The sequence below is a fragment of the Neoarius graeffei genome, chromosome 15 (assembly GCF_027579695.1).
Source record: "Neoarius graeffei isolate fNeoGra1 chromosome 15, fNeoGra1.pri, whole genome shotgun sequence".
Lineage (NCBI taxonomy): Eukaryota > Metazoa > Chordata > Actinopteri > Siluriformes > Ariidae > Neoarius > Neoarius graeffei.
Window position 1 is genome coordinate 16,656,232 of NC_083583.1, and position 20,511 is coordinate 16,676,742.

The 20,511-nt window shown below is 40.7% G+C and overlaps 1 protein-coding gene across 3 annotated transcripts in view; it reads right to left on the minus strand.

Moving 5' to 3' along the window:
* Positions 1 to 14,610: 14,610 nt before the first annotated feature.
* Positions 14,611 to 20,511, minus strand: part of ano1a (anoctamin 1, calcium activated chloride channel a) — a 245,511-nt gene continuing 239,610 nt past the window's right edge. For all 3 annotated transcript variants that reach the window (XM_060940931.1, XM_060940929.1, XM_060940930.1), the window contains 4 exons: positions 20,341 to 20,393; positions 18,361 to 18,545; positions 15,298 to 15,403; positions 14,611 to 15,205 (listed from right to left, as the gene is read on the minus strand). In XM_060940931.1, coding sequence (XP_060796914.1) covers positions 14,993 to 15,205; positions 15,298 to 15,403; positions 18,361 to 18,545; positions 20,341 to 20,393 — 557 coding nt within the window. In that variant the 3' untranslated portion in view covers positions 14,611 to 14,992. The remainder of the gene's footprint in view (positions 15,206 to 15,297; positions 15,404 to 18,360; positions 18,546 to 20,340; positions 20,394 to 20,511) is intronic.

Genomic DNA, 20,511 nt, shown 5'->3' on the forward strand with positions numbered 1-20,511 from the left:
TTATGCTAGTTAGTTCAAGCGTTTGGCTATTTCCGTAGGGCCATACTGTTTACCTCAAGAGGGAAGAAAATGACCCTCAGCACATCAAATGATCACATCTCGTCTGCATGATACTGCTGGGTTTCACGTGACGTCACATCCGCCTCATTAGTTATTCAAAACTTTAGCTGGTGGTCTACCAAAGCTCAGTTGACAAAGCGTTTGTATGGAGAAGGTGCATTGCTGGCATGAAAAATGCCTTACGCTTGCGTTGTTTTAGGTTGTTCGAATCGATCAAACCGTGAAACTGATAAGTTTCTTCAGGGTTCCCCGTGAACTAATAAAAAAAAGGTGAATGAACACAGGATTTCACAAAAAGACATCGAGAAAGGTGGCTTTTGAACCTCTGACTGAAATCGAAGGGAGCCGAGTCGAAGCATGCTCGAGTTTGCAGTGATCACTTGGTGAAAGGCTTGTATTTCCCTCTCAGCTATGGCCTTAGTGTTTTCCAAGTACTTTTCTTGCTATGTGTCGTTATTTTACGCTACTTTTTTTTAGTCACGAAGCGCTAAAGTCCCCAGCTGTTTCTTTGTTTCCTCCTCACTCCTCACAAAGTCCATATGCATGAAGGTCGCGACAAAATTCTTCCCCAATTCTCCATCTTGTTGAACTAAGATCCAGGTCTTTAAAGGGGTTTCTGATGATCTTTGTGAATGATTTACCTGAGAGATAAGAGCCAACACAAGTGAGAATCAAACCAACTGTTTGTTTACACTTCAACTTGCAGCGCTTCATTGTAAAGACGCGAACGAAAAGCTTAAAATCCCCATACTTACATGGGCAAAAACAATCCAGGATTCATTCGACAGTGACTTGATAGCGAGGTCCTTTACCCAGCTACATACAAAAAAGTTGTAAGCCTCCATACTCTTCCACGCTTTCATCTGTTTTGCGGTGTAGAAGGACGTCTGCAACACCAGATAGTTCGAGATGTCGGGGAACTCGACTGAAGGGTAGTTTTCGAGATCGTATGACAAATCCTTCTTTCCCAGACTGTAGGGGTCGATTCCACTGCACATAGCAATCTTCTGAATATATCTAAAGCAGGGCGGCATGGTGGTGTAGTGGTTAGCGCTGTCGCCTCACAGCAAGAAGGTCCTGGGTTCGAGCCCCGGGGCCGGCGAGGGCCTTTCTGTGTGGAGTTTGCATGTTCTCCCCGTGTCCGCATGGGTTTCCTCCGGGTGCTCCGGTTTCCCCCACAGTCCAAAGACATGCAGGTTAGGTTAACTGGTGGCTCTAAATTGACCGTAGTTGTGAATGTGAGTGTGAATGGTTGTCTGTGTCTATGTGTCAGCCCTGTGATGACCTGGCGACTTGTCCAGGGTGTACCCCGCCTTTCGCCCATAGTCAGCTGGGATAGGCTCCAGCTTGCCTGCGACCCTGTAGAAGGATAAAGCGGCTTGAGATAATGAGATGAGATATCTAAAGCAAGCAGTGGCTTCTAGATTACGAGCGTACTCTGATAACTTATCGCTAGTTGTTTGCGCTACGGCAGCCGTTTAGACTACCAGCTATTAAACTTCCGGTAAAACCGCTAAGAAAAGTCACATGACTGAAACCCAGCAATTGTTTTTTGTGAGACATAAGAAAATGCCATGCACAATAAAAAACTTTGAAAATTTCGGATGACTTTGCAGTCAGCACCTTTAACCTATTGTACACGTTGCAAGCTGTGTTGTTAGACAAAAAAAAACCACACATCTTTTGACTAATCAGCTTTAAGTATCCAACTGCCCTGTGAAAAAGTATAAATAGGAATAAGAAACACGACAAACAACAAAACATAATCCACGCTTGGGTGGTGTGATATGAGCCAATGTAAAGTGGATTATTTTTGTGTAACAGCATGGCCTGAAATTTGTTGTTCCGCTTATGCCACGGCAATTTGCCAGTGATTTACAATGTTTACTTTAGTAATGAACAAATAGTTCTATTTATCTGTTTATAGCTGCAGCTAATGTTAGGGAATATCCACAAGACTAGTCAGACTAGACTTTTACCAATCTTTTTTTTTTTAAGTAATGAAACAAAATGTCATATTTCGAAATCGGATAACGTAAACCAGGGTGGCACAGTGGTGTAGTGGTTAGCACTGCTGCCTCACAGCAAGAAGGTTCTGGGTTCGAGCCCCGTGGCCGGCGAGGGCCTTTCTGTGTGGAGTGTGCATGTTCTCCCCGTGTCCGCGTGGGTTTCCTCCGGGTGCTCCGGTTTCCCCCACAGTCCAAAGACATGCAGGTTAGGTTAACTGGTGACTCTAAATTGAGCGTAGGTGTGAATGTGAATGGTTGTCTGTGTCTATGTGTCAGCCCTGTGATGATCTGGCGGCGCGTCCAGGGTGTACCCCGCCTCTCGCCCGTAGTCAGCTGGGATAGGCTCCAGCTTGCCCGTGACCCTGCACAGGATAAGCGGTTATGGATAGTGGATGGATGGATAATGTAAACCCCTCTGTTCAGAAGATTCTCTTATGTTAGGATACATACTGACTGTTACAAAGTGCTGACAATGGAGACTCCTTCCATAAATATTATGTCAACTTCTCTTAAAGGGGAACTGAAGTCATTTTTAAACTTGCTTTATTTCTTAATAAGTAATGTGTTATTCAATTACGTTTTCGGTTTTAGTAACCTTATATCGTGACTCGTATTGGCAACTACCGGTAATTGCAATTAAATATTATACTTATCGGCCTATTCGGTTTTTGGCCATGTTGTTTTCAAATATGTTTATTGTGAAACAGTTCTTTCCACAAGGCACTTCGACTGACATTCACATGTTTCTTTTAAGAAAAACTTACACTACCCCCACTACCCCATACAAGCGCACTGCATATCTGTGTTACTGTATTCTTCGTTAACGTTGTTTTTTCATGTCATTGATAATTATGTTTGTTTGTACTTGTCATCTTGTCCACTCTGCCCCATGTTACCCCCCTCTCCTTACCCTGTTTTATATTCCAGCTTACACATCCACACTCATTTAGCACCACTACACACACACTCTCATTTGCATCATTTCACCAATACATCTCTCTCATTCACCACAATCAGACGTTAACCATATTAGCATGTCCAAGCTAACTTTCCTAACTTGGAATGTCCGCGGCATTGGATCTCAGGCAAAGAGGGCCAAGGTATTTGACCAACTTAGTAAATTACAAGCAGATATTTGCCTCCTTCAAGAAACCCATCTATCAGAATTTGATCGCAACAAAATCAAATCTGCTCAATATCAAGCATTTTCAGCCAATTACAACTCAAAACAACGAGGTGTTTGCATATTAATTCATAAAAAAATCTCATTTATTCACAATACTACCATTTCCGATCCAGAAGGACGATTTATTATCATTAACATCTCAATTAACAATAACCCAATTACAATCGGAAACGTGTATGGCCCAAACTCAGATAATCCAGCTTTTTTTCAATCCTTCTTTTCTTCAATAGCAAATATGACCGACTGCCCAGTAATAATTGCAGGAGATTTCAATACTGTCTTAGACTCAAAAATTGATCGCTCTAATAATTCAAAAAACAAACAAATTTGGCAATCTACTTCAACCATCAAGCAGTTCATGAGTGATTTTGGTCTTGCCGATAGCTGGCGCATACAACACCCATACAACAGAGAATACTCATTCTTTTCGTCCGTCCACCGCTCCTACTCCCGTTTGGACTTTTTTCTTACAAGTAACTCCCTTATCTCCAACATCTCTCAATCAATAATCCACCCAATCATCATCAGTGACCATGCCCCTGTAACAATTAACTGGTCTATGAATCAACCACACAGATCAATCCCCAGATGGCGCTTTAACATATCACTCCTCCAAGATCCACATTTTGACATCCTTATCAGGAGAGAGTGGGCACTCTTTTTAGAGATGAATGACTCCCCGGAGTCATCACCTCCTCTTCTGTGGGAAACAGGAAAAGCAGTGCTTAGAGGAGTCATCATCTCATTTTCCGTCCTCAAAAAAAAAAAAGAAAAGCAAAAGGAAACTCAATTGGAAGAAGAAATTAAACATTTAGAGAATATTAACATGACAAACGCATCAGTCGAAATTCGAAACAAATTAGATAAATACAAATCAGAACTCAATGAAATCATCAACAAACGGACCCAGTTTTTAATACACCGACTAAGACAGGAACATTTTCACCATGACAGTAAATCTGGCAAATACCTGGCAAACCAAATTCAAAGAAACAAAGAAAAATCTGCAATCACAACGTTACAGGACTCAGCAGGGAAGCTTACTCACTCACCAACTGAAATCAATCAGATTTTCTACCAATTCTACGATAAGCTCTATTCATCAGAAAAAAACCCAGATAGCAAAGACATTAATCATTTTCTGGACCACATCCAACTACCAATAATTGACAATGACCAAAAAATTGCATTAGAAACCCCGATATCTGAAGACGAATTACATGCTGCATTAAAGACAATGTCAAATAATAAGGCCCCCGGTCCAGATGGATTCCCTGCTGAGTTCTATAAACATTTCTGGTCAACTCTAGCTCCACTTTTCTACCGGATGATCCATGAATCAAAACACAACTCCAGACTTCCGCCATCCTCTAATAGTGCTTCCATCTCACTTCTACTCAAACCCAATAAGGACCCAACGTTACCATCAAGTTATAGGCCAATATCGCTAATCAGTGTTGACACTAAAATTATCGCCAGAGCCCTTGCAATCAGATTAGAAAAAGTCATTCCCTCTATAATTCACCCAGATCAAACAGGATTCGTGAAAGGCAGGCTATCTTCGAGTAATACACGCAGGTTATTTAACGTGATGCACCACTCAATTACTCAGGAAAACAATACAGTCATTGTTATATTAGATGCAGAGAAAGCATTTGACAGAGTCAGTTGGAAATTCCTGTTTTCCACATTAGAGCGGTTTGGCTTTGGGGACTCATTCATCAACTGGGTCAAACTGCTATACAGTTCACCATCAGCCACCGTCACCACGAATGGGTTAGTTTCCCAAAATTTCACTTTGCACAGGAGGACTAGACAAGGATGCCCACTCTCCCCCTTATTATTCACTATTTTCATTGAACCTCTAGCTGCAGCCATACGTCAAAACACGTTAATCACAGGTATTCAGACTAAAAACATGCATCATAAAATAAGCCTTTACGCAGATGATATTCTACTTTTTCTCCAAAACCCAGTAAGTTCATTACAAGAAACAATAAAAACAATAAACTCATTTGCCAATATTTCAGAATACTCAATCAACTGGAATAAATCATCAGCTCTCCTTTTAAAACCACAAAGTGGGAATGCAGCAGCCAACACCCTTCCTATCTCACTATGTACCGATCACATCACCTACAGTATTTAGGAATAAGAGTTTCCCCCAGGCTGTCTGATCTATTCACTCTAAACTTTTCCCCCCTTCTAAAAACAATTCAGGATGATTTGCAATGCTGGACAAACCTTCCACTCTCCATCATGGGCCGTATATCTGCTATCAAAATGACAATCCTACCCAAAGTTAATTACTTCTTTTCAATGATCCCAATACAACCACCCACATCCTGGTTTAAATCTCTAGATTCAGCAATCACAAAATTCTACTGGAAAAACAAGACACCCAGAATTAAACTAGCAACCCTTCAAAAACCCAAGTCCCTAGGAGGATTAGAAGCACCAAATTTCATTCTATATAGTTTGGCAAATCATCTCCAATATGTGCACAGATGGACCCACCATAACCAATCCGATACTATCTGGCGGGACTTAGAACAGACAATTTGCAATGACCTTCTGATTTCAGATCTTCCATTCCTTACTCCAACAATTAAAAAACACCTCTGTTTCAAAGCCCCTACCATCTGTTCGGGTCTGACAGCCTGGTGGAAATTCCACAACATCACTAACACAAAGCACTCACTCTCAAAGCTCACCCCGATTTGGAATAACCCAGATTTAATTTGCAACAAACGAACACTCAATTTCTGCACCTGGAAAGATAAAGGCATTACACACTTACAGCACTTGTTTACGAACAGCAAATTTTCCACATTTGCGGACTTGGTCCAGAAATTCGGCATCACCAACAAGCACTTTCTACAATACCTACAGATTAAATCAAAAATCACATCCACAATGAATACCTCAACACCCAATTTAGAACTCACTACACCCATCTCAAATTTTATTAATATATCTTCTTCAAAAAAGCTATTATCCAAAATCTATAAGTTATTGATGCAAATTGATACCAGTATGAGCTTACCATCTGCCAAATGGGATTCAGACCTCTCTATTGCTACTGATGCCAATTTCTGGACTCAAGTCTGCAAAAATACCTCTCTCATGACTAAAAATACCAACTTACAATTAATCCAATACAAGATTATCCACAGGACTCATCTCACGGGCCACAAATTGTTTTGCATGGGTTTTTCCACAGACATTTGCCCTCACTGCACTCAAAACTGTCCGGACACCTATATTCACGCACTCTGGCACTGCACCCCCATCAAACAATTTTGGGAGAAGGTAATAGATCTACTTTCTACTTTCTTTGGCTGCTGCATCCCAACCTCTCCATCGCTCTGTTTGCTTGGAGATACCACTGTATCCACCTTGAATCACTCTAATAACATCATCCTATTGGTTGCGCTAGCTGTTGCCAAGAAAACGATCCTCATGAACTGGAAATCAAAGAACAAAATTCACATATCTGCCTGGAAAAATTTGTTACTGGACCACATATCATTAGAAACCTCTAATATCCCATCTAATAACAACCTAACCTGGTCATCACTTTCCAATTTCTTACAATTATAACCGCTCTGCTGGCCCTCTCTGCCTGAGACAGGATGAGACCCACCCCCTTCCCCCCCACCCACCCCCCCTTTTCCATTGTTTATTTATCCTCCCCCCCCGCACCTCCCATCAAAAACACAACATAACATCAGTCTCTCCTGTACTGCTCTGACTTCCAGGGGTCGGGGGCTGGCTGACTTGTGTGGGGGGTTCTGGCCATGGTGGGGCCATGGTGGGGCCTCTCCCCCGCTGCCTCTGCTGTGGACCTCATCTTCCCCTGGAATGGACCGGGCTGCCTCCACTCTGCGTGTCTCACTTTTTAATGCTCTACATTAGCTGACTCGGAAGGTACATTCCCACTCAATAATACAAACACCTCCAGTAAGTAAGGGCTGAGGTGGGGCGCTCTGTAGAGTGGCCTGTAAAAAGGCCCGAATCAGCTTGCGCCTCACTTCTTTTAATGCATCACATCTTAGAAAAATCATAATCTCAATTTATAGGAAGGGTGGGGGTTGGTCAGGGGAGGGAGTCTTTAGTAAGGCTCTCTCTCTGCTCTGCCCCTGCTCTTTTTAATGCATTTAGACATTAGATAAAACATATCATAGGGCCAGTGAGGCGCGTGGATTGGGGGAGCCTTGGGCTCCTGTTCTGTTCGGGTTGGTGGGGGCCGGGGGTGGTGTGGAGGGCTCTGCGGCGGCCCTTTCCTGTCCTCTCCTCCCGCTGGGGTTCGGCTTGTACCTCTGCACTGGGGCTTGGAGTGGTCAAAGGAAGTCATCTTACCACCCCCTCCCCCATTTTATTTTATTTTTCTTGGGGGTGAGTTTGTGTCTGGGGAGGTGCGTTAGTTTGCCCGAAGTCTGCTTCTCCTTCCTTTGTCTCTTCCTCCCTTCCTCCACTCCTTCCCAGTGGGACTCATCCTAATCCCCCATGCCCCGGACTTTTCTGCTTACATATCATTTACATAACTGCTAAACTGATAATATACATATGTATTCATGTACACACACACACACACAAACATCCCCCCCCCCCCCCCAACACACTCATAGACACACACACATACATTCTAATAACCCCCCCAGTATCATGTCCCTAGCCCTTATTGAATGTCCCATGTCCTGGTTCACCAATGTTGTATGTTTTTTGTTATATTGTTTGTTACACACATCTTGGTTTTATATTTTCTACATTTAACCTGAATAAAATGGGGGGGGGGGGGGGGGGGGGGGAAGAGTACGCTAGTCTGAGTTTGTTTATTTCTTCATAATAGTATGCTAGTCTGTTTGTTTATTTCTTTATAAAAAAAAAGAAAAACTTACACACAAATAAACTGCAAGAAAATGCCCATACATACACATAACAAAACTAATATTGACGAGAGCAATAATAATTAAGGCACATGAAAAATAAACAATAAAAATAACTGCAATACACTGTAAATAGGGTGTAAAATACAAAACCTACAGGACAACATCACCCCCCCCCAATAACCCGTGAATATCCCACCCTCCCCAGGAGTGCAATGTGAAGTTATTGGCCGTCCTAATCAGTTGCCTTATCAAGGTAAGAGACCAAAGGTTCCCAGATTTTTTCAAATTGCCTTAACTTGTCTTTTAGGATGAATCTGATTCTCTCCAGGTGGAGAGTATGTGTCAAATCTGATAGCCAGCGTTTTAAGGAGGGTACCTCTTTTTTCTTCCAATATAAAAGAATAAATTTTTTGGCAGTTATAACACCATATGACAGAAGACGCTGTTGTGCTACATTAAGCTTCAAGAGCTCATCAGATATTCCCAGAATAATCAAAACAGGGTCCGGAGTTATTTGGACTTCAAGAATCCTAAACAGGAAATGAAATATGTCACACCAGTATTCTTGTAATTTATGACATAAGGCATAACTGTGTGATAAGGTAGCCTGGTTTTTAGCCATGCTGAATTTAGTTCGTTTGGTCCACGGTAGGCGTCGCTTATCCACGCGATCTTCACGAGACTTGTGTGAGACTTCGAAACGTGAAGTGTCAGCCAGGTGTCCTCAGTATCTTGTCACATTTATTCCACCAAATGAACTGTTTTCCAAATGAAATATTGCACAAAAATGAGTTTAAATGACAATTACTGCCAACTTTCTTCAAACTTTCCTGATCGCTATCAAAACAAAACTTTCAGCTTGATTACATCAGCATTCGAAAGAGGGCGCGCGCGTCTTTTGACAACATTGGCAGACGTTGGTCACTTTGATTTCCGCTGTATGTTTTACTTATGTCCTACGATGTCTCGCACAGGTCTCAACGAATCTCGTTTACGGCCATTGCTTTGACATATGGACTGATATATTACAGAGCATATTTCACACACTCATAACTTGCTATAGCAGTGACAAAATAGCAATCAAAATGCATTGCTATATTTAATAAAATGAGAAATAGAATTTTGATTTAAAAAAAATTTGCCTTCAGTTCCCCTTTAACAGAAACTTCACATCAACGATTGCATGTTTTACTTTGTGAAAGAAAACACATTTTTAATAACCCATTTATTAATTTGCCCTCGCAATGCTGGTGCAAATTCTTACTCTCACTCAGGATCTTTTAACTTTATTATTATTCTCCTAACGTTTTTTAGGACGCTATTTCTCCCCCAGTTTTCAAGCAATCACCAAATTTCACATGAAGAATACCTCTGGGCTGAATTACGTTGCTACGACTTTTGGTGCTGATCCGGATCACTGAACTGGCATGATCCATGAAAAACGATTTTTTTCTCAATCACTTATGTCAATTTTCATGATTTTTTTTCAATCAGTTTTTTATATACAGTGGAGCAAAAAAGTATTTAGTCAGTCGCCAATTGTGCAAGTTCTCCCACTTAAAAAGATGAGAGAGGCCTGTAATTTTCATCATAGGTATACCTCAACTATGAGAGACAAAATGAGAAAAAAAATCCAGAAAATCACATTGCCTGATTTTTAAAGAATTTATTTGCAAGTTATGGTGGAAAATAAGTATTTGGTCAATAACAAAAGTTCATCTCAATACTTTGTTATATACCCTTTGTTGGCAATGACAGAGGTCAAACGTTTTCTGTAAGTCTTCACAAAGTTTTCACACACTGTTGCTGGTATTTTGGCCCATTCCTCCATGCAGATCTCCTCTAGAGCAGTGATGTTTTGGGGCTGTCGCTGGGCAACACAGACTTTCAACTCCCTCCAAAGATTTTCTATGGGGTTGAGATCTGGAGACTGGCTAGGCCACTCCAGGACCTTGAAATGCTTCTTACGAAGCCACTCCTTCATTGCCCGGGCGGTGTTTGGGATCATTGTCATGCTGAAAGACCCAGCCACGTTTCATCTTCAATGCCCTTGCTGATGGAAGGAGGTTTTCACTCAAAATCTCATGATACATGGCCCCATTCATTCTTTCCTTTACACGGATCAGTCGTCCTGATCCCTTTGCAGAAAAACAGCCCCAAAGCATGATGTTTCCACCCCCATGCTTCACAGTAGGTATGGTGTTCTTTGGATGCAACTCAGCATTCTTTCTCCTCCAAACACGACAAGTTGAGTTTTTACCAAAAAGTTCCATTTTGGTTTCATCTGACCATATGACATTCTCCCAATCCTCTTCTGGATCATCCAAATGCTCTCTAGCAAACTTCAGATGGACCTGGACATGTACTGGCTTAAGCAGGGGGACACATCTGGCACTGCAGGATTTGAGTCCCTGGTGGCGTAGTGTGTTACTGGCGTAGTGTGCCTTTGTTACTTTGGTCCCAGCTCTCTGCAGGTCATTCACTAGGTTCCCCCGTGTGGTTCTGGGATTTTTGCTCACCGTTCTTGTGATCATTTTGACCCCACGGGGTGAGATCTTGCGTGGAGCCCCAGATCGAGGGAGATTATCAGTGGTCTTGTATGTCTTCCATTTTCTAATAATTGCTCCCACAGTTGATTTCTTCACACCAAGCTGCTTACCTATTGCAGATTCAGTCTTCCCAGCCTGGTGCAGGTCTACAATTTTGTTTCTGGTGTCCTTTGACAGCTCTTTGGTCTTGGCCATAGTGGAGTTTGGAGTGTGACTGTTTGAGGTTGTGAACAGGTGTCTTTTATACTGATAACGAGTTCAAACAGGTGCCATTAATACAGGTAACGCGTGGAGGACAGAGGAGCCTCTTAAAGAAGTTGTTACAGGTCTGTGAGAGCCAGAAATCTTGCTTGTTTGTAGGTGACCAAATACTTATTTTACCGAGGAATTTACAAATTAATTCATTAAAAATCCTACAATGTGATTTCCTGGATTCTTTCCCCCCATTCTCTCTCTCATAGTTGAAGTGTACCTATGATGAAAATTACAGGCCTCTCATCTTTTTAAGTGGGAGAACTTGCACAATTGGTGGCTGACTAAATACTTTTTTGCCCCACTGTATTTTGTTCAGGGCAGCAGGGCGCAACTTTTCCTCACTAAGCATCATTCTCTATCTCTTACCGTTCCGGATCTTTAGGGTACAGTGACTAGACGTCCCGGTTTGTAACAGCTAGCGCAAATCACTGTGACTTTAGTCACGGTCTCTATCTAGTTACCCATTGATTATGTGGATCATCCATCAGACAAGTTCCTGTGTAAGCTGTTACTATAGATAACAGATACGATAACATTAGAACCAGCGAATGAACGTAAACCTGTTATGATTTAGCTGGATCTACTCAGAGTTGTCTTATTTAACAATAATTCGCTGAATGTGAAATGAATATCGATGAATAATAATGGAGACGAAGTCAAGGTTATTATTTCACTGATATCCACTCAGCTGGAAGTGGATAATTGTTTTAAATATAAAACACACAGGTGATTATTTTTTATAAAAATGATATTTCAAACTTCCAAAGTGGCATGCAAATGTAATAAAGGCGTGAGCAGACTTGTCACTTATCTACAGTGACTCACATAAAATACTTTATTTTATCGATTTCAAAACAAATCACAATCCCACCTTACCTTTGAATAGTTTTCGACCAAACTTCGTAGCATCTTTAGTGCTTTTAGGAACAGCAGTTTCTTACATCATTTGTAATTCTTCCTCACTTACATTGACAAAGCGGTCGGCCACCATTTTGCCGAGTCACTCAAGGTGATCAAGAAATAGTCCAGAATTCTTGACCAATCAGTGCACACAATTTTCTATAAAATCACGTGCATATTTATACTAAAATAAATTAATACACTCTGAGTTGAGAGTTCAGCCATGCTATGGTATATTATTCTATTCACATTCACTGGATATGAGCAATCGCGTGCTCTGATTGGCTACTACTAGGATATCAGCTCATATACCGTGAAGAGAAAAACAAAATGGCAGAGAGTGCTACTGAACCAACCGAGGACGAAATAAAAACTCTACTCAAAAACAAAACCCCAAAAAATACAAAAAAGCAACAAAATATGGAATAAAAGTAGTTCATGGTAAGAACGTATCTTTTTTTTCAAGAATTATCGCATTTTTCACAAATTGTTACCGTCATTTCACCGGTTTGTTTACATTCTAAGCGGAAATTACTTTGTCAGATGTTTTGTATGAAGTTATTTATTGAATTTGCAAAAAAATAAATGCTCCATTTCTCAAAATCCAGTGAACGTGGATAGAATAAAACAGTTATTCTATTCAATCTCGTCGTACATGGCTTATAGCCAACTCGGCGCTATGCACCTCGTCAGCTATCGGCTCATGTACGACTCGATTTTGTGGAATAACTGTTAAATAGATGATGGTCTATTTCATATAGAAAGAAGCAAGAAGTGTTTGGTCAAGTAAGTGTGTTTGCTGCCATTTTATTTTGCGAGAATCGTTACCCAAATGCAGACCAGGGTCACATCATAACCTTTTAATTCTTTGAACAGAACTCAAAAATACAAAATACAATTCCGAGTGCTTGGAGCAAGTTTATTAGAATATGATTGTGACAGATTCACACTATTGCCTTTTTATTTTGAAGAAGCCAAGTTCTAAATATTAAATTAGTTTTAGAGACATCAATAAGTCCTTTCTCTCGGAGGAGTATCTATTGTGGATATACACAGTATTTGGAAAGTAACAGTCCTTAAAAATGTATATATTAGTTTAGATATTTTTTCAGTCAGTCAATCACAGAGGAAGAAGTCAGGAGAAATTGAAAAGATGTGTTGACAAATGTGCAGAGGTCAAAATTTTGAAGGAGGTCATTATTGTTCTTTTTGAGAACAGGCAGAATTTTCATTGACGCGACCTCAAAAGAAAACGTGTGAATACGAGTGCATAAATGTGAATTTTACAAGACAGAAATGCACATGCAATATTAACAGTCAAGACAGGAGAAGAGACTTTAAACACACACACACCTTCACAGTACTGAGGAGTTGATTAGTAAAGACCTATGAATCCAACCACTTTTGATTTGATCCCAGCCAGTCAAACAAATTAAGTAAAAAAAAAAAATCGAATTATATTTAAAAAGTGACATACATTAAGGCCTCTTGAGCTGTAGATATCATGTCCACTATGCTCGATCACAAAAAACCTGTTATACATATATATTTAAAAAAAAAAAAAGACAGCAGACATACTTTCAGCAGTGCAAAAACATTCATGCATAAATTTTCATTTAATGCCATCAAGTCTAACAAACCTCTTGAAAAAGCTTATGTACGTTTCTACTGAAATGTCCTTAAAAGGCTAAAGAGATTAAAACATCAGATTTCTCTTACTTTGTTAACTATGACACAAAATGATCAGCAGTACATCAACACACTGCAGCCATTTATTTAACAGTTATTCTACAAAATCGAGCCGTACATGAGCTGATAGCTGACGAGGCGCGTAGCACCAAGTTGGCTATAAACCATGTACGAGGAGATTGAGTGGAATAACTGTTTTATTCTATCCACATTCACTGGACTTTGAGAAACGGAGCATTTTTATTTTTCATAAATTCAATAAATAAAAACTTTATACAAAACGTCCAACAGAATAATTTCCGCTTAGAATGAAGAAAAACTGGCGAAATGACAGGAGCAATTTATGAAAAATGCTATAATTCTTGAAAAATAAAATATTTTGTTGCTTTGTTTTCGAGTAGAGTTTTTATTTTGTCCTTGGTCGGTTCGGCAACACGCCGCCATTTTGTTTTTCTCTACTCACACTATATAAGCTGATATCCTATTAGTAGTGTAGCCAAATCAATCAATCAATCAATCAATCAATCAATCAATCAATCAATCAATCAATCAATCAATCAGAGCACGCAATTGCTCATATCCAGTGAATGTGGATAGAATAAACAATTTCAATTTTGAATTATTATATTAAAAGTCCAAATTATTATTTTTTTAAATCGATGATTGTTTATTCCCGTTAGTAAGAATCAGTCGGTTCTATTTTACAGTAAATGTTAAGGGGTGAGAATTTATCATCATCTCTCAGAATTATCCAGTAACATGATCATTTGCTCACAAAAAAAAAAAAAAAAAAAAAGGTGCAGGTTTTAACGACCAATCATTTTCCAGAACTGTGGCTTTCCTAAGCGTGACCTTGCACATAACGGTGTTCGACTTTATAAAACATTTATTATGAATATATTAAAAACAAAAGTGATGAACAATGTTAAATGCCATAAGAAAAATTTAAACATGTTCTAGATATTATTGTTAAAAAAAAAAAAAGCTTAGTTGTTGAGGTGTGGTTTAAATAAAAATCAATATAAAAATGGAAAAAAAAAAAAGCTTTTCTATGAAGGAGACACCAACAACGACTACATGGAAGATTTTCTTGACACACAAACAGTAAATTAATAAAAACCATAACAATCTCAAGGTATTTATTGAAATAAAATTTATTGAAATAAAAACAAAACAACAAACAACAACAGCCGTCTCTGCATTTCGCTTAAGTGTTTATGAAGTAACCGAGACAAAAAGAAAAGCTAAAATGCAAGGTACACGTGTCAGTCTTGGTGCATCTTCTGTGATCTCGTGCCTCTGGCTCCCGTCAGCGAGCTGCTCCTCTCAGGTACCATTTCACTTTAATCCATTGTAACCTTCATATTTTTACACAATCTAGCTCCTCTTGATTCGCACACGCTTCTGATGAGCTGCAGGGATAGTTGCATTCTTCCCCACCTTGCACATGGACTAGTGGTTGTTGATTTGTACTTGCAAAGGTGTTCGAGAGCGTGACTGGGGACTGGGCTTGCCCTTTCGCTTGCTCGTAAGCCTCTTTCCCAGTTCTTCTTTCATAAAGAGCTCCACAATCACGTTCTTCTCCTTGTGCATTTGCAAGCTGATGTCTTTGGGGATGTCTGGGATTATCCAGTCCACAAAGTCACTCATTAGCATCACCACATTCTGCAAAGACAATGAGATCGGAAATCAGCTATAAAAGCGTGTTATTGGCATTTGCTTTTTCAAACAAGTCAAGTTGAACCCTTTTCGGTCACCTGAAAGACGATGACGAACGCCAGCCGTGCTGCCAGAATATTCCAGAACGCTCTCGATTGTTCATATGGGGTATCTGACCACGGGGCATCTCTGTAATCCTTATACCTAAGGACAGTATTTACATTATTAAATTATTAAGAAGAGCATGAACTTGCCGTGCATCAGTAATTAGTTATATATTGCGACCGCTTGTCCTTATGCTCTCAGACTGTATAGATGGCCTCACAGCTGCTGCGTAATATAACGTGCACAGAGTGCCATCATGGGCCCTGTGACTCCTTCCTGTACTGCCATCCAAGATCTGCTTTGGTGAAGCACAACTGTGCACTTGCCCCAGGAATACAGCCCTTTTCAACCAACAGGGAATGGGTTCTTGAACCGAATCCATTCAGGATTCTTTGAACCTTGGTGCCAGCCCACATTCTCACCAGTTTTGAGTGTGATCAAGGGCTGTGTCCGAAATCACTCACTTGTTCACTACTCCCTACGTACTATATAGGGAATTCTTTATAGAGGACTATATAGTGAGCCCATTAGTAAAATGGAGGGGGAAGGAAAAAAAAAAACCAAAACAAATAAACAAGGCGGCACGGTGGTGTAGTGGTTAGCGCTGTCGCCTCACAGCAAGAAGGTCCGGGTTCGAGCCCCGTGGCCGGCGAGGGCCTTTCTGTGCGGAGTTTGCATGTTCTCCCCGTGTCCGCGTGGGTTTCCTCCGGGTGCTCCGGTTTCCCCCACAGTCCAAAGACATGCAGGTTAGGTTAACTGGTGACTCTAAATTGAGCGTAGGTGTGAATGTGAATGGTTGTCTGTGTCTATGTGTCAGCCCTGTGATGACCTGGCGACTTGTCCAGGGTGTACCCCGCCTTTCGCCCGTAGTCAGCTGGGATAGGCTCCAGCTTGCCTGCGACCCTGTAGAAGGATAAAGCGGCTAGAGATAATGAGATGAGAGACATTCGGATAGCACTACAAAATGGCCAACTCACTATATAGTCCACTATGTAGTGAGTAGGGAGTGATTTCAGACACAGGGAACTATGCGTCATGAACGGAGGGCATTGTACAATTCACATTGGGAGTAAATAGTAAACAGTAGTAGCAAGATGGTGGAGCACACCTGCGAGGTTTTGTTCTGTTATTGCAGATATTTTTCATTCCATTTTTTTCTGAAGATGCATCCTTTTCCAATGTCCAAACTAATGACACGCCCACTGATGTCATGGTTCTTGCTGGAAAAGCCAGCTGTACTTTGGTTCCAAACAAATTTATTTATGGTCGAAATGCTCCAAATGGTTCAAAATTTGGTGTACGTAACTCATTCCCTGTTGGTGGAAAATGGGTATGAACATAGGTTCCAAGAGCTTCATTGATTTCTGATGAACCCTTTGGTGTAATGCTCACCCTTAACATCATGTTTACTAAAGAATCCTTGAGGACCCCCCCATCTGTGTTACTGGCATTGAGCTAGCCAGCTATCATGGTTATGCAAGTGGTGGTAATCTCCTTGCATACCAACAGCTTACCTTACACAACCTTACTTATTTCATTTTTAAAATTCGTGTATTTTATTCATTAAATTGACGGTAGTAAACTACCAAGCTAGCCATCAAATATTTTTCTACTAGGTGAAACATAGCACGATATTATTGAACGAGACTGTGAATGATGGCGTCGCTCACTCCGGCTCCGTCTAGTCCAGAAGGAACGATCTAAAGTGGGCCACCTTGCGCAATAAATGTTGCAAGCTATATACAAGCTATATATAGAAGCGATATTCACCCTAGGAATACCGACCTATTTGCCAGAAAGAATCCAAAACAGTGAGGAATTGACCGAGAAGAACCGTTTTTTGTTGAACTGCTCATTAAGGCTTAATTAGTCCATAACTTCATTAATAACTGTAATTAAGCAAATCTGGTTCGAAGTTATATGCACCCTAGGTACCCCTACCCTCATGCCAGAAATAATCAAAAATCAGTGAAGAATTGAGGGAGAAGTGATGTGTGGAAACTACTCATTAGGGTTAATTACACCATATCTTCATTATTAATTGCAATTATGCAAATGTATTTAGAAGTCATATGCACCCCAGGCAGACCTACCTTCCTGCCAAAAAGAATAAAAATCGGTGAAGAATTGAAAGAGAAGAAGCGATTTTCGTGAAATGTGGACGATGCTGGATGGATGACGGGCAACACATGATGGCATAAGCTCATCACCTGTCGGCCGGATGAGCTCATATTTTACGCCCCATCCGGTCCAATCGAAGATTGAAAACTTTCCCATGGAGGAAAACTATGACTGTTACAAAGCCCTGACACTGGAGACTCCTTCCACGAATGTTACATAAACAAAGACTATCCGTTTATCTTTGTTAAATAAAAGCACTTTAGATATCCATTTCTTATTAGGTTTAAAGTACATGTCAAGCGTAAATCATACAAGCACTTCTGTGTGATGGATTAAACACTCACTTCTTCCAGCTTGGGGGTCACCGCCATGTGGACCCTATTGATCCAGATATCATATTAACTGGAGCATAGTTTTATACCGGATGCCCTCGCTGCTGTAACCATTTCCGGGTTTGGGAAACAACCATTCATTCATACACACGTTCACGCCTATGGGCAATTTAGAGTAGCCAGTTCACCTAAACACACGTCTTTGGACTATAGGGGAAACCGGAGCACTCAGAGGAGGAAACCCACACCAGACACTGGGAGAACATGCAAACTTCACACAGAAAGGCCATCGTTGGCCACTGAGCTTGAACCCAGAACCTTCTTGCTATGAGGCGACAGTGCTAACCACTACATCACTGATTAAAACAAACATATTAATACATATATAGCTGGGATTTGAATTACAGCCAGAACTACTGTCAGAGCTGCTGCTCTAGGAAATAAATCAACACCTTCTGACCAATCAGATCAGCACTGTGGTGTAGATCATATATACTATTATCGCTGTAGGAAAAATATAAGAAAAAAAACACAGCATGTACAATAATGAAATACACCAAATGTTATCCTTGGTGATGATTTCGAAATGATTTCTGCCAGCACCTGCAAACTTCCACTTTGTGGCCCAGGAACATCGGCTCCACCGGTTCTGTGTTCGGCGCAAAGTCGGTGACGTTGAAATAGGAGAGGGAGTGGTTTGTGAAGCCGTGCAGCGTTCTGTCAGGACTGTACACGAACTGATAAACCATTCGGGGGATGAAATCGGATGTGAAGGAGATCACAAACGCCTGAGAAGTAACAAAGCAGCAGTAAATCCACTAAGCGCGTTGGAAATCTCTTTCAATTCTCATCATCATGAAAAACGGCTCATTTTGGTGAGACTTCCGGGTTGCGTTTCTGATCAGAAACCACAAGAGGCAAACAGACAAATTTAGTACGAGCTACAACCCCAATTCCAAAAAAGTTGGGACAAAGTACAAATTGTAAATAAAAACGGAATGCAATAATTTACAAATCTCAAAAACTGATATTGTATTCACAATAGAGCATAGACAACATATCAAATGTCAAAAGTGAGACATTTTGAAATTTCATGACAGCAGCACATCTCAAAAAAGTTGGGACAGGGGCAATAAGAGGCTGGAAAAGTTAAAGGTACAAAAAAGGAACAGCTGGAGGACCAAATTGCAACTCATTAGGTCAATTGGCAATAGGTCATTAACATGACTGGGTATAAAAAGAGCATCTTGGAGTGGCAGCGGCTCTCAGAAGTAAAGATGGGAAGAGGATCACCAATCCCCCTAATTCTGCGCCGACAAATAGTGGAGCAATATCAGAAAGGAGTTCGACAGTGTAAAATTGCAAAGAGTTTGAACATATCATCATCTACAGTGCATAATATCATCAAAAGATTCAGAGAATCTGGAAGAATCTCTGTGCGTAAGGGTCAAGGCTGGAAAACCATACTGGGTGCCCGTGATCTTCGGGCCCTTAGACGGCACTGCATCACATACAGGCATGCTTCTGTATTGGAAATCACAAAATGGGCTCAGGAATATTTCCAGAGAACATTATCTGTGAACACAATTCACTGTGCCATCCGCCGTTGCCAGCTAAAACTCTATAGTTCAAAGAAGCCGTATCTAAACATGATCCAGAAGCGCAGACGTCTTCTCTGGGCCAAGGCTCATTTAAAATGGACTGTGGCAAAGTGGAAAACTGTTCTGTGGTCAGACGAATCAAAATTTGAAGTTCTTTATGGAAATCAGGGACGCCGTATCATTCGGACTAAAGAGGAGAAGGACGACCCAAGTTGTTATCAGCGCTCAGTTCAGAAGCCTGCATCTCTGATGGTATGGGGTTGCATTAGTGCGTGTGGCATGGGCAGCTTACACATCTGGAAAGACACCATCAATGCTGAAAGGTATATCCAGGTTCTAGAGCAACATATGCTCCCATCCAGATGACGTCTCTTTCAGGGAAGACCTTGCATTTTCCAACATGACAATGCCAAACCACATACTGCATCAATTACAGCATCATGGCTGCGTAGAAGAAGGGTCCGGGTACTGAACTGGCCAGCCTGCAGTCCAGATCTTTCACCCATAGAAAACATTTGGCGCATCATAAAACGGAAGATACGACAAAAAAGACCCAAGACAGTTGAGCAACTAGAATCCTACATTAGACAAGAATGGGTTAACATTCCTATTCCTAAACTTGAGCAACTTGTCTCCTCAGTCCCCAGACGTTTACAGACTGTTGTAAAGAGAAAAGGGGATGTCTCACAGTGGTAAACATGGCCTTGTCCCAACTTTTTTGAGATGTGTTGTTGTCATGAAATTTAAAATCACCTAAATTTTTCTCTTTAAATGATGCATTTTCTCAGTTTAAACATTTGATATGTCATCTATGTTCTATTCTGAATAAAATATGGAATTTTGAAACTTCCACATCATTGCATTCCGTTTTTATTTACAGTTTGTACTTTGTCCCAACTTTTTTGGAATCGGGGTTATAGATGGGACACTTTAATAATACCTTTGTTGTTTGTTTCTGAAAGTTTAATACTTTAGAACTTACATTGACGATGACTGCCACTTTGCTCAGTCCTCTCAGAAGGTTGTACCAGATGCCTAGAAAGGAGAGGGATTTTTTTTTTTTAAAGTCAGGCGACTTGAAGTTAAATTCTTAAAGAACTCATCTTTGCCATTTCATCAACATTACAAATGATACATGACTCTCAGAGTATTG